This window comes from Herpailurus yagouaroundi, unplaced genomic scaffold (genome assembly GCF_014898765.1).
Source record: "Herpailurus yagouaroundi ecotype Mexico unplaced genomic scaffold, PumYag 100, whole genome shotgun sequence".
Taxonomy (NCBI): Eukaryota; Metazoa; Chordata; class Mammalia; order Carnivora; family Felidae; genus Herpailurus; species Herpailurus yagouaroundi.
Genome location: NW_024412391.1, coordinates 17,614,053 through 17,631,181, shown reverse-complemented (window position 1 = coordinate 17,631,181; position 17,129 = coordinate 17,614,053). Strand labels below are relative to the sequence as shown.

Sequence of the window (17,129 nt, the reverse complement as noted above, 5' to 3'; positions counted from 1 at the left end):
GTTCAAGACGCCCTTATAGGTCTAACTTTTTTAACTACTACATCCTGGGTATTTCTGATTATATTTCATTCCAACCTCTAATAGAGTCAGGCACAAGCCTTTACCCATGGGAGCACGTATTATTTTATTACAGTTTTTTTTTCTTTTACGTTACGGCTAGGCTAGCATATCGGCTTTTTAAAGTGATATATACAGGTAGGTTAATATCACTGCATTTTGTTTCACAGTGGCAAAGGGGATGTTACGAAGTATTTGGCATGAAAAGGGGGCTTGGGTGTGACTAGGTCGAGAAGCACCGTATTGGAGTATTTACCTTCTCCTTGATATTGCCCCATTGATGTTGATGATACTTTGACAGCAACATTTATCCTACTATACTCTCTCCGCTCCTTCTAGTCCCACCTCACACTGCGGCAGCTCCTCCAAGCTCCTTTGCTCTGCGGGTCCCACACCTTCTTCGCTCTCAGGGAGGCAAGTGCCGTCACAGCATCACGTGAGCCCCAGTACCATCCCAGCCCCGCCACCACCGCCTCTTCTGGTCTCCGATCTCTTCAGAGCTGTCCGTCCAGTGAGGCTATGCTCTCTCCTTTTTTTTTTTTTTTTTAATTTTTTTTAATTGTTTACTTATCTTTGAGAGACGGAGCAAGAGCAGGGGGCGAGGGGCAGGAAGAGAGGGGCACACAGAAGCTGAAGCAGGCTCCAGGCTCCCAGCCTTCAGCACAGAGCCCGACGCGGGGTTCGAACTTGCAAACCGTGAGAACATGACCCGAGCGAAGTCAGATACTTAACTGACTGAGCCACCCAGGCGCCCCGTCTCCTGACAGTTTTTAAAATGTGATCTTTTCTAGTTGGGGGTATATCCTGTTCTCGTGGGGTAGGCTTTGTCAATTCAGCCTGAAGACCTGAGAAACAGCCCAGAAGAGCTTTCCCGCCTGGTGGTGAGACAGTGCTGTAATCAATACGGGCTTCTGCTCCTGGAGGGTTTTCTATTGTTTTCCCTGAGCTGATTACTCACTCCCTCAGGCTGTCTCCCTCCAATTTGGGAGGAGTGGGGGGTGGGGTGGGAGTGGGCGTGGGTCATTTGGAAGAACACACATAATTATATTAAATAGCTTACTTTCTCTCTTATCAGGCCACATCCAGATTTCCTGCTCTATTTTTTGGCCACCACTTAACCTCTTGTTCGGTTGTCACTAAATTTTTGCTATTAAAAAAATTATTGCGTATTTACTGTGGATGTCAGAGGGAGTGATTCGGTGACATGGCTCCTTTGCAGAGGCTGCCGATTATACACCGATATCCTTAACCCTTAAATAATAAATAACAGAACCCACCAGTTCTAGGTGGGCGCATGGCCATCCAGCTGAAAGCTACATGACCCAGCTTCCCTTGTACCTGGGTGTGGCCATGTGACTGAATTCCGACCAATGGGGTGTGAGCAAAAGTGATTATGCCCTTTCCAGGTCATGCCCTTAAAAGGAATGAGTGTGCCCTCCCCTTCCCCTTTCCCCTTCTCACTGGCCAGTATGCAAACATGATGGCAGGAGCTGGAGCGGGCACTTTGAAACCCAGAGACAGAGAGTGATATATTGCGAATGGCAGAGATACTCTACCAGCTCAGGACAGCCTGTCTGTGGACTACTGTGTAAGAGGAAATCAAATTCTATTTTAAGTCACCATATTTTGAGGTCTTTTGAGTGCCTGGACTATAAGTAATACAGGTTCGTGCCATTACCTTTATCCAGGACCCTGTGTACTTCCTAGTTATTTGTACTTATTTGTGTTTTCTTATTCAAATTGTATGTTTTATGCCTTCCTTTTCTAAAAAAGTAAACCGTTAGCTAGTGGTCTATTTTTTTTTTTTTCTCAAAGAACCAGCTTATGGATTTATTTATTCAGGTGTGCGTAGTAGTTTAATATTATTTTGACTTCCTTTACACTTGAACAAATGTCATTCGATTTAAATCTGTGGAATTCTTGGGTCACATCCTTTCTCCTCAACAACCTTTTACTTCGTTCCGTTGCCTTATGGCATCTAAGGAGGCTGAAGTCTAAAGCCAGTCTCATTTTATTCCCCTTGGTAGAATGTCTGCTTCTTCTATGCAGATATTTGTAGCAGGAGGCTTTTGTTTTGCCTAAATTTAGGAACTTCACAAGGGCTATGTTGGTCTCAATGGTTTCTTTGTTCAGTTTACCTGGAATATAGTAAATCCCATCTGTTTGCCAAATTGTTTTTTGTTTGTTTGTTTGTTTGTTTCAGAAATGGCTTTTTCTTTCATGGTTTTGACTACTTTTTCAGTTCCATTCGTTCCCTCTTCATCAGGGAATCTAGCTGTATGTTGGATCGACATAAATGTCTTACATAACTATCATTTTCTTTCCATTTCCTTGTTGCTTGCCCTTCTTTATCGTGCTCTGTGTGAAAGTCTCAGGCCTGTTATCCACGTCACTGACTTGGTTTGCTGTCCTGTCCCCTCCATTTCTTGTGGCTTCTAATGTGACTGTCAGGCACTGAGGGGGTTTTTCTTCTGTTTTCCCCTTAACTCATCGAATCCTGTCTTCATCTCATTTTGGCCTCTGATTTTGTTTGTTTGTCTGTTTGTTTGTTTCATAGGGACTATACAGTCCCTTGAGAGTACAGAAATGATTCTCGTCAAAAGCTTTATTCTGTTCCCTGGAATTGTTTTTCTCCTGATACCTATTCCTCCAATGTATTTTCCTGTGGACATTCTTTGGGAAAGAAGAGTAATATCGTACATAGATCCCATGGTAGCTTGTCATTAAGAAATAGTGACTATTTTTGGGGCGCCTGGGTGGCGCAGTCGGTTAAGCGTCCAACTTCAGCCAGGTCACGATCTCGCGGTCCGTGAGTTCGAGCCCCGCGTCAGGCTCTGGGCTGATGGCTCAGAGCCTGGAGCCTGTTTCCGATTCTGTGTCTCCCTCTCTCTCTGCCCCTCCCCCGTTCATGCTCTGTCTCTCTCTGTCCCAAAAATAAATAAAAACGTGGAAAAAAAAAAAAAGAAATAGTGACTATTTTAATAAAAAAAAAAAAAACAGTTTTACCTGAATCCATCAGCCTTTTAGATGTAAACTCTATTTCACAGAAAAGATAGTAACTAGAAAAGCAAACTAAACACAAGGAAGTAACCAGACAAATCAAGAAGGTGGGATTTTCTGTAGGACAACTGCCTCGATTGTTTAGGAGGAGTCCTAAAAAAGAGAATGTCTAGATTACACTAAACTTAAGGGGGATGTGTGGTCCTGGATTCAATGCTGATTTTGATAAATCAGTCATAAGAATAATTGGAGTTAAATGGAGGAGTTTTAATATGGCCTAGAAATTAGAGGAGATGAGATAAAAGGATAGTGAAACACAAAGGCAGAAAGTGTTGGCTAAATGATACAGGTTATAAAAAAGTCATAAAACCATTTTCAGAGTACAATCTCTCTCTCTCTCTCTCTCTCTCTCTCTCTCTCACACACACACACACACACACACACACACACGCACGCACGCACACAGACACCCAAGGTTGTTGCAGTGATGTTCTCTGGGAAGTAAGAAAATGCTGTTTGTTTTTTAAACTTGTCTCTGTTTTCTGATGTTCTACAAGCACATGTGCTGCTTATGTAATAGTTTTCTTTTTAAAATAGTGACACAAATTTAAACGGGACAGATTTACCATGAAGATAATAAAGCTTACGCTTCAGGACCCTTTGTTCACATGGAAACTTCTGAGGCCCTAGGAGGGCTCCAAGCAGTTTGTGTCATACTTTTGTGGGGACTTTTTATTTTGTCTTTTATGTTTTAGAAATGTTTTACTGTGGGAAATATACATGAAACTTACCATTTTAGGTGTAGGGTTCAGTGGCATTACGTACATCCCCACTGTTTGTACAGCCGTCACCACCATCCGTCTCCAGAACTTTGTCATCTTCCCAAACTAAAATTCTGTACCCATTAAACAGTAACTCCATATTGTCCTGTCCCTCCAGTATTTTTATTTTTAAGTGTCTCCAAAATTATATAATCTTTAAGCTCCACAGAACCCAGGTCCAGCCCCAAACGACCACCAGATATCCTGGTCACTCCTGAGCAAGCTTTGAAATGATACATGACATGACCAAGTGATTTTAGCCTCAAGCCAAAGGACTATCAACATTGGCAAGAAGACTCTCACCAAAATGCTCATTACCAAAGGTGCCCAAAGCAGCAATTGTGGTGGCATTGACACCCCTGCATACACAGGAAGACAAGAGCCATGAGCTTCTCATGTTCTTGGGATATATATTTATACAACGTTCCTCCCTAGAAGCGACAAGTTTGTCATTCCTAAGATCCTAACTTCCTGCGAATTAACCCTATCGTCTTCATTGCTTAGAATTAGTGGTAAAGAGTACCATTATGTCCTGTAAAATTGGTCCAGAAGAGTAGATAGGAGTTTTATATAGTTGTATCGGCAAGTTTTAAGCCCAGCTCAATGTGACAGAACACCCAAATTTATTTCTCTCATCCATAAGGAAGTCTGGAGGTACGCAGTCCAGGACTGGTATGGCAGTTTTATGATCATCAAGGAATTGGAGCCCTTTTATATTGCTGTGCTACCGTCCTTACAATGCCACTTCATGGCCCAATGGGGCTGCCAAGCTCTAACCATCAGGTCTGTATTCCAGCCAGGAGGAACAACATAAGGAGTGAAAAGAGCACTCCCCTTCCTACAAGGTTTCCTCATAGCAGTTGAACCTTGGGCTCACATCTCTGTCGCCAGAACATAATCACATGGCCTTACCTAGCTGTAAAGGAGACCAGGAAATGTAATTTTTATTCCAGATATGTGCCCAACTAAAAATCAAGTGTTCCATTAATAAAGAAATGGAGAGAATGGGTACTGGGAAAGGCAACTAAGCATCTTCCAAATGGATTTTAAAAAGTTTCAGTGTGCTACTTTGGAGGGTTCAATAGGGGCAAATAGGAAAAGTAGACATCTTTTTTTTTTTTTTTTTAACGTTTCTCTATTTTGAGAGAGAAAGAGTGCATGTGGAAGGGGCGGGGGGTGGGGGGAGAGAGAATCCCAAGCAGGCTCCACACTGCCAGCATCGAGCCTGATGTGGGGCTCGAACTCACGAACTGTGAGATCACCACTTGAGCTAAAACCAAGAGTCAGACTCTCAATCGACTGAGCCACCCTGGCGCCCCTGGAAGGGTAGACATCTTAAAGAATTTTATCATTGCTTGGCACTTTGTTTAGAGCCGAAAGCTCACTTTCTCACAATTAGCTTTCTAGGCTGGGTCCTAAAGTCTCTTCCACATACCACGGAAGTGGACTCAACAGGCTTGTACAGAAAAGAGAAAAAGTCATCTTCCCAGCTGAAGGGGACTTTTGGATGTCTCAATGGCCAAATATATCCAAGCCATGTATCTAGGCCAATAAGCTTTACTGTTGTGGGTAAGCTTTAACTTATATCGGTGTGTTAATTGCCATCCCATTTGTATTGTGTGTTGTTCCTAGGGAAATGTAAACCACAGGATGGGGTCTCTTGGCCCCATCCTTACAGAATGTTCCATGGAGGACAATTTCCCCACATGATAAGCAAAAGAAAATGAGGAATGTGAATACGGAAGTTGCTTTACCAACCTAGGTGCTGTTTCAGGTGCTTGAACAGGTGCATAATAGAAGTGACCAGGTGAGGGGCTGATGGAATCAGATCAGGAAAGCCTCATGACCTTTCAGCCATCTCTCAGACTTGACAATGAATACAAAAATAAATCGCTCTTCCTGTACGTCACATATATTGGTTGTCAAATTGTTTTTCTTTTTTAAAAACTTTTTTTTTTTAAGTTTATTTTTGAGAGAGAGCAAGCATGAGCAGGGAGAGAGGGAGCACAGAATATGAGGCAGGCTCCATCGAGGCTCCGAGCTGTCAGCACAGAGCCCAACGTGGGGCTCAAACTCACAAACTGTGAGATCATGACCTGAGCCGAAGTTGGACGCTTAACCGACTGAGCCACCCAGGCGCCCCATCAAATTGCTTTTCTAAATTGATCATATTTGATTTTGATGGATAATACATCATTTAGTAAATTCTGGAACTTTGTCCAAATTAGAATACAATTTCTCCCTGAAGTGGACTTGCACAATGGTCAACCTGCTGGGTTCTTTGCCCTTGACCTAGCCACCGCAGGATATGGGCTCTCGCACCTTCTGTCTCCAGGATGAGGAACGCTGTCACTCTCCGAGAAGGGAATGGCTTGTTGATTCAGCAGAAACGCCCATCCCAGCTCTATTCTTCTCAGCTGGCACCCTCACAAAGCCAGCCTCTGGGTAAGACACTGATTACTTTACTTCTTCAGTTTTACCTCCTAAGGAAAATAAGGCCTGTAGAAGAAACCACCCAGCCGTAGCAGGGCACGGAGCCCAGCAATTCCTTCTAAAACGGAACAGGCTCCTGCAGATAAACCAGGGCATGTGTGCTCCCGCATCGTGCAATGCTCTGAAGGGCTGGGTTTTAAGTGTTTTTTTTTTTTTAACGTTTATTTATTTTTGAGACAGAGAGAGGCAGAGCATGAACGGGGGAGGGGCAGAGAGAGAGGGAGACACAGAATCGTCAACAGGCTCCAGGCTCTGAGCCGTCAGCCCAGAGCCCGACGCGGGGCTTGAACTCACAGACCGCGAGATCATGACCTGAGCCGAAGTCGGACGCTTAACTGACTGAGCCACCCAGGTGAAGGGCTGGGTTTTAAATAGACACCGGCCCTTAAAACTGATTGCGGCAGGTTGCATTAGGAGTAAGAGAGGGTTGACAGGCAGGGAGGAAAATGCCCTCCCAACGGCCTTCCTTCCTTCCTTGCTTTCTACCTGGCTCACCACTTGCTCAGCAAGTCCTGGGGGCACTATGTCCCCGGTTCCGACAGGGGCTGGGGGGCGTGAGGGCATAAACAAGCCGCGAAAGCGCTCTGGAGGAAAAGGGAGGCTCCTCTGCGTTTCCCTTTCCTGCAGGCCTGCCCTGGTTTTTTCATGATGTCATCCATTCATCATTGTGAGCTGATTGGCGGTCCCAGGCCTTGGCCAGCTGCCCAAGGCCAGGAGGGAAGAGAGAGTTACCAGGACAAACTTGCGGTAGGCCCCTGAGCATGTGCGGAAATGTTGTCACCAGTTCCACAGAGAAAGACTCAGTGGAAATCAAAGAAGACAGTACAAGTCACGAGATCCTATCCAATCTTCCCCTCCCTGAGTGTCGGGGAAGAAGTCAGGGGCCTCTTGCCTGTGGATGGGGAGCCAAACCCTGGAGTGGGCCTGGGTGTGGAGGAGGGATTGCTCTGCCAGATGGTTCACTCTCCAGAATTCAACCTATTTCCTGACTCAGTGGTGTTTGAAAGCAACTTTGTCCAGGTACTCTTGGGTCGTGCAGAATGGCACTCCCTGATTCTTCTAGACGTGTTCCCAAGGTGTGACTGGGAGAGTCTGTCCCTGGGACTGGCGTGGAGTGAGAACGGAGGTAAGGAGAAGTCAGTGGGCCTGGAATGCATCTGACCCTGACGTTGCAGAGCCCCAGACAAGGCTTCTTCTGGAGACGCTTGTCATCGTGGGGAAAGAGGTCAGGTGTTCTCCGCTCTGAGTAGAGGATCTGGTATCCGAATCCCTCAATTTGCTTCCTCCTCCAGGCTGTCAGCCCAAAGGCATGAACAAAGAGGCAGTGAAATGAGCTGCCCTTTGAGGGTTTGTGACAGAAATGCTGACTGGTGAAAGAACAGCAGCTGGGCACCCGGAGAGACCAGGGCTCAGAATCTGCTCTCTCATCAGGAGGTGTCATTGTGCAAGTGACCGGTGCACCCTGAATCCCAGTTTCCTGTCTTGTAAAAGGGGTTGGACCAACCTGGTTATTACACGCAAACACAGGAAGCAAAGGCTTAAGTACGAGGGCACTCGGTGCATTTTTGTTTCCTTGCCTGGGTTCTCCTCAGGCCAGCTGGAACCCAGAACAAACAGACCTTGGGATTGCACGGGACCTTACGGTTCAGGGAAAGGAGATTATAGGGCCCCTCAAAAAAGGGCCTATAGACAAACCTAAGAAAATCCAGGAAACTGTGGGGGAGGGGTCACAGAAATGTAACACATGTCCAGGAACTCCGGGATTATGGTTCTTATAGGCATTTAACCAATATAGGTTAAAACAGTGGTTTCAGCAAACATTGATTTTGCACCCACCCCCCCACACCGGGGGGCATTTGGTAACATCTGGAGATATTTTTGATGGTCACAACTCGGGTGGGGAAGGGATCGCTGCTGGCCTCTAGTAGGTAGAGGCCGAGGATGCTGCTAAACATCCCCAGAGCACAGGAGACCCCTCTCCCCCAAACAAAGAATTATCCAGCCCGAAGTGCATAGTGCCAGGGTTGGGAAACCCTCAGCTAAAATACACTGCTCCTTCTGCCAAACGCTCAGGGCTGTGCCCACGGGACTGCTTTGCAGGTCAAAAAGGGCAGGAACTGGATAGACATCTACAAAGCCTCCAACACCATGGCCGTTGGGGTGACCTCCTCCGTGCCCTGCCTGCCCCTTCCCAATATCCTCCTCATGGCTAGTGTCAAATGGCACCAGGGACAGCGCCAGACATGGAACAGACCATCTAAAGCCCCAAACATCATCCTGAAGAGGTAAGCAACACAGAGGGGAACAGAAGAGGAGTAGGGCGAGGGGCAGACCCAGAGCGGGAGGCTGCTTTGGGACTCAACTCAAGACGGGGAGAAGCTGAGAAGTCATTGGCAGTGACGTTAATTTTTTAGGCGATGGTAGCCCAAGCCCGGGTGCACTGCGAGCATCAAGGCTAAGGGGTGGGGGGCAAAGGGAAGTGTTCTGTGGCCGGTAATGAGAAGCGAGTCAACAGCCCACTTCCCTTCTTGCTGCACTCACCGCGCTGAATTCATAGGAAATCTCTCCGCCTTGGGCCGAGCGGCAAGGAAGCACTGAGGTCCAGCAAATGGAGCACCGTTTGGGAGAACACGGGTTCTAGTCTTTGGTATCCAACTGACTCCAATAATTTTTGAGTCACAAGTTATTTGCTGCCTCTCAATGTTCCTGCTAGTAAAATGAGCGGAACCAAGTCTCACTTAGAACCGTAACATACAGGGACATCACACCCCTCTGGGGTGAAAAAGGTCTACATGATGTTTGGACCTCTCCAAGTAATCTGTAGGATATCTCAAGAATCCCTAGATCTTCCCAGCAATCCAGGTAAACGCTTGATGTCTCCCTGTTGACTCAGTGACAAACCTCACCTTTATGTTCTGCGTGGGGCGATAGCCAGTCCCCTGAACTTTAGCCCCATTGCGAAGAGTAGTTGAAGCATTAGGGTCGATGAATGTGCCAACTCTGTGGCAGAGGAGGGAAGTCCCCTGCATGCTGTCGAGGAGGAAACTAAAAACCCTCTGACCCCAGCCACCTTACTCCAGGGCTGTCTCTCTCAAGCAGGACCCCAGGGAACACCGGCGTGAGAATCACGGCAGATTTCAGGGCCACACCCCAGACCTGCTGAATCTGAGTTTCGGGGGCTATCTTCAGGCGTCTTCGTTTTAATCAAGCTCCCCAGCTTGATCTCTCCAAAGTGCAGCTGATCTCTCCAAAGTGGGAGCACCACTGTGCCAAGCCCTCTCTCTCCTACCCCCCAAAGCCTCAGTCCTGTGGGAGACGCTCCTCATTTTAACGAAGAGAGGGTTGGATCAGAAGCAATAGGGGTTGCCCATGTGTGTCTTCCCTTGTGGCTTCAGGATACTCCCCCTGAAGTTTGTGGAGCTCCAGGTCTGTGACCGGCTTCAACGCATCCTGCGGTTGAGGACAGTCACTGAGAAGATCTACTACCTAAGGCTCCACCCTGACCATCCAGAGACTGTCTTCCGCTTCTGGATCCGACTGGTTCAGATTCTGCAGAAGGGCCTGTCCATCACCACCAAAGACCCTAGGATTCTTGTCACTCACTGTCTGGTACCCAAGAACAGCTGCAGCCCCTCGGGAGACTCAAACGTAAGTGGGCACCAGAGCTGGCCTGTGGAGTTTAGGTGAGCTGGTATGTGAGGGTGATCCCTGCCTTAGGCCTTTGCTAATCAGCTTTATTGAGGTAGAGTCTACAGTCATGAAACGCAGCATTTTAAGGGTATAATCCGACACCTCTCAGCAACTGTATAGAGTTGTGCCCCCTACACTGCAATCCAGTTTTAGAATACTTCATCACCCTAAAAATTTCCTTGCTCCCATTTGCAGTCATTCACGTGTTCCCATTTCCTGCCCTAGGCAGCCATTGACCGGTATTCAGTCTCTATAAATTCATAGTTCTTGGACATTTCATATATATGGAACCCTACACTCTAGAGTCTTTTGTGTCTGGCTTCTTTCACTTAGCGTGATGTTTCTCAGGCCCATCTGCGTTGTAGCATGAGGCCAACTCTGGCAGAGTCAGACTATCAGTATTTTCACTGCTGAATTGCATCCCATGATACAGATAGATTGTATGTCCATTCATCAGTGGGTAGACATGAGGATTTTGTCCAGATTTTGACTATTATGAATGATGCCGATATGAACATTTGTGTCAAAGCGTTTGCGTAGACGTGTGTTTGATGTGTCTGGGATACATTCCGAGGAATACAATAGCTGGGTCATATATTTATGTGACTTAAAAGTAAGTTTCTATTTAACTTTTTTTTTTTTTATTTTTTTTCAACGTTTATTTATTTTTGGGACAGAGAGAGACAGAGCATGAACAAGGGAGGGGCAGAGAGAGAGGGAGACACAGAATCGGAAACAGGCTCCAGGCTCTGAGCCATCAGCCCAGAGCCTGACGCGGGGCTCGAACTCACAGACCATGAGATCGTGACCTGGCTGAAGTCGGACGCTTAACCGACTGCGCCACCCAGGCGCCCCTCTATTTATCTTTTAAAAAAACTGACGAACTGTTTTTCAAAATGGCTGCACCATTTTACATTCCCATCAGCGATGCATGAAAGTCTCAATTTCTCCGCATCCTCACCGACATTGATGTTATCTAAGTTTTTTAGTAAGGCCATTCTAGTGGATGTGTGGTGGTTTTCATTTGGGTTTCCTGAATAGCTAATGATCTTGAGAGAGTTTCTCATGGGCTTATTAGTCATTTATGTATCTTCTTTGGTGAAATGTCTATTCAAGTCTTTTGCCCATTTTTAAATTGTGTTTTGTCTTCTTATTGAGTCGTTAGAGTTCTTTGTGTATTCTAGATATAAATCCTTTATCAGACATATGTCTTGTAAATATTTTCTCCCAGTCTGTAAATTTCTTTTTCGTTTTCTTAACGGTGTCCTTTGTGTAGCAGAAGTGTTTAACTTTGATGAACTTCAATTTATCAATTTTTTCTTTTATGGATCAGGCTTTTGATGTTGTAGCTAAGACTTTTTTGTTCAGCCCAAAGTCACAAAGATTTAATCTATGGTAAGAAATATTTACTAAAGGTACTACAGTAATAGCTCAGTCACTTGCAATCATATGTTGCTGTTTTAATGTGTATCCATTTTCGAGAGACAGAGCACGAGCTGAGGAGGGGCAAAGAGAGAGGGGAATAGAGGATCTGAAGCAGGCTCCACACTGAAAGCAGAGAGCCTGACACAGGCTCAAACTCATGAACCAGGAGATCATAACCTGAGCCAAAGTCGGACACTTAACTGAGCCACCCAGGTGCCCCTAATCTATCTTTACTTATAGAGGTTTTATAGATATAGCTCTTCTATTTAGGTCTATAACCTATTTTGAATTACTATTTGTGTATGGTGTGAGGTAAGAATCTAAGTACTTTTTTTTTTTTTTACATGTGGATACACAATTGTCCCAGCACCATTTGTTGAAAACACTATCCTTTCTCCATTGAATTGTCCCGGCAGCTTTCTTGAAAATAAATTGACCATAAATTTAAGGATTTACCTCTGGGTCCTTAATTGAGAGTCTACTGATCTGTTTGCTTATTCTTAGGCCAATACCACATTGTCTTGATTAATATAACTTTATACTACATTTTGAAATTGGGTGATGTACGTTTCCCAAATTTTTTTCTCTTCCAAATTATTTGGGCTATTCTAGATCTTTTGCATTTCCATATAAATTTTAGGATCAGCTTGTCAATTTCTGCAAAACAGCCTGCAGAATTTTTACAAGAGCATGTTGAATTTACATATTAACTTGGAGCCAATTACCATCTTATCGATATTGAGCCTTCCAGTACATGAATATGAAATGTCTTTCCATTTATTTTGATCTTCTTTCATTTCTCTTAATGTTTTTGTACCTTTCAGTAACATGTTTGCATCCTTCATTGATAGTATACAAATATGCAATTGATTTTTGTGTAACCTGCTATTAGATATAGCAGGTTTTATGGATTCCTTGGGATTTTCTACACACACATATACACACACATACACACACATGTCATTTGCAGGCAAAGACAGTTTTACCTCATTTCTAGTCAGAATCCATTGGTTCATTGCCTTACCCGGAATCTTCAGTGCAATGTTTGTTAGAAGTGGCAAAAGTAGGGGCACCTGGGTACCTCAGTCAGTTAAGCATCTGACTCTTGATCTCAACTCAGGCCTTGATCTCAGGGTTGTGAGTGCCAGGCCTGCGTTGGGCTCCACACTGGGCTTGAAGCCTACTTGGCTTGTTCCTGATCTTAGGAAAAAAACATTCAGCCTTCCGTTAAGTATGATGCTCATTATGAGATTTTGGTTGCTGCCCTTTATCAGGTTGAGGAAGTTCCCTTCTATTCCCTGTTTATGGAGAGTTTTTACCATGAATGGGTATTGGATTATGTCAAATGCTTTTTCTGCAGCTACTGAGATGACCACGTGGTTTGTCCTTTATTCTATTAATACAGTGTCTTGCATTACTTGAGTTTTAGATGTTAGACCAACCTCATGTTCCTGCAATAAATTCCACTTGGTCATGGTGTGTATAATCCTTTCTCAGTGTTATTGGATTTGGTTTGTTAGCATCTTTTTTAAATGTTGATTTTTATTTATTTTGCGCGCGCGCGCGCGCGAGAGAGAGCGAGCATGAGCAGGGGAAGGGCAGATAGAGAGAATCCCAAGCAGGCTCCCCGTTGTCAATGCAGAGCCCAACATGGGGCTCGATTGCTCAAGATTATGACCTGAGCCTAAATCAAGAGTCGGACGCTTAACCAACTGAGTCACCCAGGCACCCCGGTTTTTGTTAAGGATTTTTGCATCTATGTTCGTTAGCAATATTGGTCTGTAGTTTTCTTGGGACACCTTTGTGATACTCTGGCTTTGGTCTTAGGGTACTATTAGCCTCATTGAATGCTTTTGGAAGTGTTCTCTCTCCCATCTATTTTCTGAGTTTGTGAATAATTGGTATTACCACTTCTTTAAATATTTGATAGAATTCACCAGTGAAGCCACCTGGGCATTGCCCCAGGCCTTAAGATGTGACATAAGACCAATTTGAGTTGGAACATAAACTCTTTGAAGGCAGGGGTTTTTCTCTGTCTTCTTAGCACGATCCCTAGTGTGTGGCACACAGCTGACATCTAATACATACTGAATGAATGAATGAATGAATGAACAAATGAACGTGAGCCGTACGAACAGCTAGAGTGCCTTTGGGGACATCACAGGCAGTAAGAAAGAGGGCAATTTGACCCTCGTGTAAAAAGCAGCTCAAAATGGGATTTTTCTTAGAGAAATTAATTTTTAAACCATTCATTAAATTCTTACAACAGGTATTTGATTCCCCCTACATTTAAATATAAAAACAAGTAGCAAGGGACACCTGGATGGCTCAATTGGTTAAGTGTCCAACTTCGAATCAGGTCATGATCTCACGGTTCATGAGTTCGAGCCCCACATTGGGCTCTGTGCTGACAGCTCAGAGCCTGGAGCCTGCTTCAGATTCCATTTCTCCCTCTCTCTCTGCCCCTCCCGTGCTCATGCTCTGTCTCTCTCTGTCTGTCTGTCTGTCTCTCTCTCTCAAAAATAAATGAACATTAAAAAAAATTGGAAACAAGCAGCATAAGCTTTTTTAAAGCTTATAAGAATAGGCTATTCAGTAACACAAGAAGGTATGTTAATAAGAATAGATTATTGGGGAGCCGGGGTGGCTCAGTTGGCTAAGTGTCCCGCTTCGGCTCAGGTCACACACGATCTCACAGTTCATGAGTCCAGGCCCCGCATCCCGCTCTGCTCTGACAGTGCGGAGCTTGCTTGGGATTTTCTATTTCTCTCTCTTTCTCTGCCCCTCCCCTACTCTCTCTCGCAAAATAAATAAATAAACTAAAAAAAAAAAAAAAGATTATATACCAAGCACTAGGTGTAAGTGATGAATCACTAAATTCTACTCCTGAAAACAATATTACACTGTGTGTGAACTAACTCGAACTTAAATAAAAATTTGAAGGAGAAAAAGATGAAAAAGATTATCTATTAAATGATATCTAAAGTTTTCAATGACTATAGTATCCTTAAGGCACCAAAGGATATTTACAAGAGTACAGGGAGTATAAACAAACAGATATGGCCTCAGAATTGCCTCTCTGAGCAGCTGACACGGCAGCCCAGTCGAACAGTTTAAGCCCCAACACTCTCAGGTCTGGACCACGATTAGGAAAATGCAGACACCCTAAGGCCTTAACCACCTGGCTTTGTTTTTTTTCTCCATCTAGTTAGTACAGAAGAAACCCCAAGCCTCCCAGCCCAGCGAGAGCCTCATGCAGCTGATGGCTAAGGGGGAAAGTGAAGCACTCTCTCAGATTTTTGCCGACTTGCACCAGCCCCGCCAGTTAAGGTACGTGACTTAAACTGGGCCAGTCTGACACCCCTTCTGTAGCCCAGATGGCCTGGGCCATGAGATCCAGAAACCAAATAACTTGGGAAAGGAGCAGAGGGAGGAGCATGGAACGCTGCACTCAGTACCCAGGCTTTACCCTTGACTAGGGCCAACCTTTTGCCGGTTCTCTTTGCCTTATTCTCCTCCACACAGCAAGCACTGTAGGCTTGACTCCAGGGGAGGAATGTTATAAAAAAATAAAAAGTAACTCTTCAATTATAAGAATACATTAGTAGCACAGGTGGGAAAGCAAAACCTTGTTTTGAATCCAGTTCCAAGTTCTACAGAGAAATAACTAAAACATTGTTTCAAACGTTATCTACTCATTGAGTTCACCTGGCCTCTGCTGGGATTCAGGGAGCCTCTGTGGTTGTTTTCTAAATGTATAATCTGTTCTGGAAAACTCCATGGTCCAGGCCCATCTTATCCATGCCTGAGGAAATGTCCCTGTGTTGTGCAGGTGACTTAGGATGTAGTCTTAAGACTGGTTGACGTGAGACAGGCGTTGAGGGCACTTAGATCACAGGGTACCACCAGCAGAGCACAAAGATAATGTGGGAACCGGTGTCCTAGAGAACCGAAATCAGTTGCTAAATGTCACCAGACGAGAAAAATGACGTTTTAGAAGATTTTTGTCACAACAGGGACCAGCAACTCAGAGACACAACAGAAAAAAAAAGAGGCTTTTTTCCTGAGTGCTGGGGGTAAACCAGTAGAGTTGGAGGGAATAATCTCTTACGGTGATTAAGAGCTCATGCAGCCCTGGGCACAAGTCACTGCTCTGACCGTGAGCCCTTGGGCACATTGTTTCATTTTTCTGGTCCTAAGTTTTCAGATCTGCAAAATGGAAACTATGATAGTGCCAACCTCATCCAGATATTGTAAGATTAAATGAGCTCATACGCATCAGTACTTGGCAGGGTCCTCAGCAGATTTAGAGGCAGACATAAGGAGATTCTCAATATTAACTTGTATCATTAACTTGGGCTGGAAGCTGTAAAGTATTAACACAAGAAAAAAACTTGTTAGTTGCCCACTGCTAAAGAATTTATACTGGAGGTTGTCACCCTGTGTATCATACAGAGATCTGTAGTTAAGAAATTTCTAGGTAAAATGTAGCATTGCTGAGCTGGTGACCCCTGGACTCTAATAGAGCAAGATACATTGAAACAACTTTATGACTGTCTCAAAATGTTAAATCATGGATTTTTTTTTTTTTTCACTGAAGGATAGCTTTTGTTTATATTCATGGCCGCAATTCAGTCGCATGGCCATAACCAACTACAAGGGAGCTGGGAAACGCACTCATCATTGTGCATAGAGTACATAATCATGTGCCTAATACAAAATTAGATGCTCTGTCCCCGAGGGAGAAGGGAAGAAGGGATACTAGGGGTCTATTGGCCGATTCTGGCACAGGCAGCTTTTAATATTTCCAGAAGGTCAGAGCAGTGTAGGAGCATTAGGCACTAACCAGATAAAGGGTGGAGAATGCTGTGCAGGTTAAGGGGACAAACGAGGTTTCGTCCTGAGGAAGAGACTTGGTGAGTTCGGAGAAGGAGAAGGAAGGGCCAGTGGGGAAGCAGCGGTGGCGGAAGGACCTAAGTACAAGTGGGCAGGGTCTGGGGCATCTGGGTGGCTCAGTCGGTTAAACGTCCGACTTTGGCTCAGGTCATGATCTCACAGTTCGTGGGTTTGAGTCCCGCGTCGGGCTCTGGGCTGACAGCTCAGAGCCTGGAGCCTGCTTCTGATTCTGTGTCTCCCTCTCTCTCCACCCCTCCCCTGCTCACGCTCTGTCTCTCTCTGTCTCTCAAAAATAAATATATGTAAAACAAAACAAAACAAAAAAAAACAAGTGGGCAGGGGCCGAGCGGCAGCTGGGAAGCCATGTGAATGAATTTAGAGTTCAGTGTAATGGGAGCCTTAGCCTCATTTTAAACTGGGAAGTGATGTGATCCAATTTACATTTTGGAAAGGTCATGCTGGCTGTTCAGTGACAGTTGGTTTGAAGAGAGGGAGAGTAAGTGTGGAGAGACCAGCCAGGAAGCCGGGGCAACCTAGTCTGGCTTGTCATGTCCCAAATGGATCAGAGAGATGTGAGAAACAGGGGGAAATGACTTCTGGCTGCACTGTTATCTCAACAATTTCTTTGTGCAGGCATTTGGTTTCTTCTCTTTAATTTCCCGGGACGAGGCCCCGAGTGATGATTTTTCTCCTCGTTCAGGCAGGTTCTAGTCTGGTTGCAATTATATCAGTTTTTGCACATTGGCA

The 17,129-nt window shown here is 44.9% G+C and overlaps 1 protein-coding gene across 4 annotated transcripts in view; it reads left to right on the top strand.

Annotated features, from left to right (window-relative positions):
- Nucleotides 1-1,482: 1,482 nt before the first annotated feature.
- The window catches only part of GARIN1B (golgi associated RAB2 interactor 1B), a 20,743-nt gene continuing 5,096 nt past the window's right edge, over nucleotides 1,483-17,129 (top strand). Inside the window, exons 1-6 of one of the 4 annotated variants that reach the window (XM_040472037.1) lie at nucleotides 1,483-1,645; nucleotides 6,107-6,323; nucleotides 6,999-7,118; nucleotides 8,472-8,656; nucleotides 9,767-10,019; nucleotides 14,695-14,816. In XM_040472037.1, coding sequence (XP_040327971.1) covers nucleotides 7,017-7,118; nucleotides 8,472-8,656; nucleotides 9,767-10,019; nucleotides 14,695-14,816 — 662 coding nt within the window. In that variant the 5' untranslated portion in view covers nucleotides 1,483-1,645; nucleotides 6,107-6,323; nucleotides 6,999-7,016. Of the gene's footprint in view, nucleotides 1,646-6,106; nucleotides 6,324-6,998; nucleotides 7,392-8,471; nucleotides 8,657-9,766; nucleotides 10,020-14,694; nucleotides 14,817-17,129 lie in introns of those variants that run through there. The other 3 variants (XM_040472038.1, XM_040472035.1, XM_040472036.1) reach the window with 3 other exon arrangements.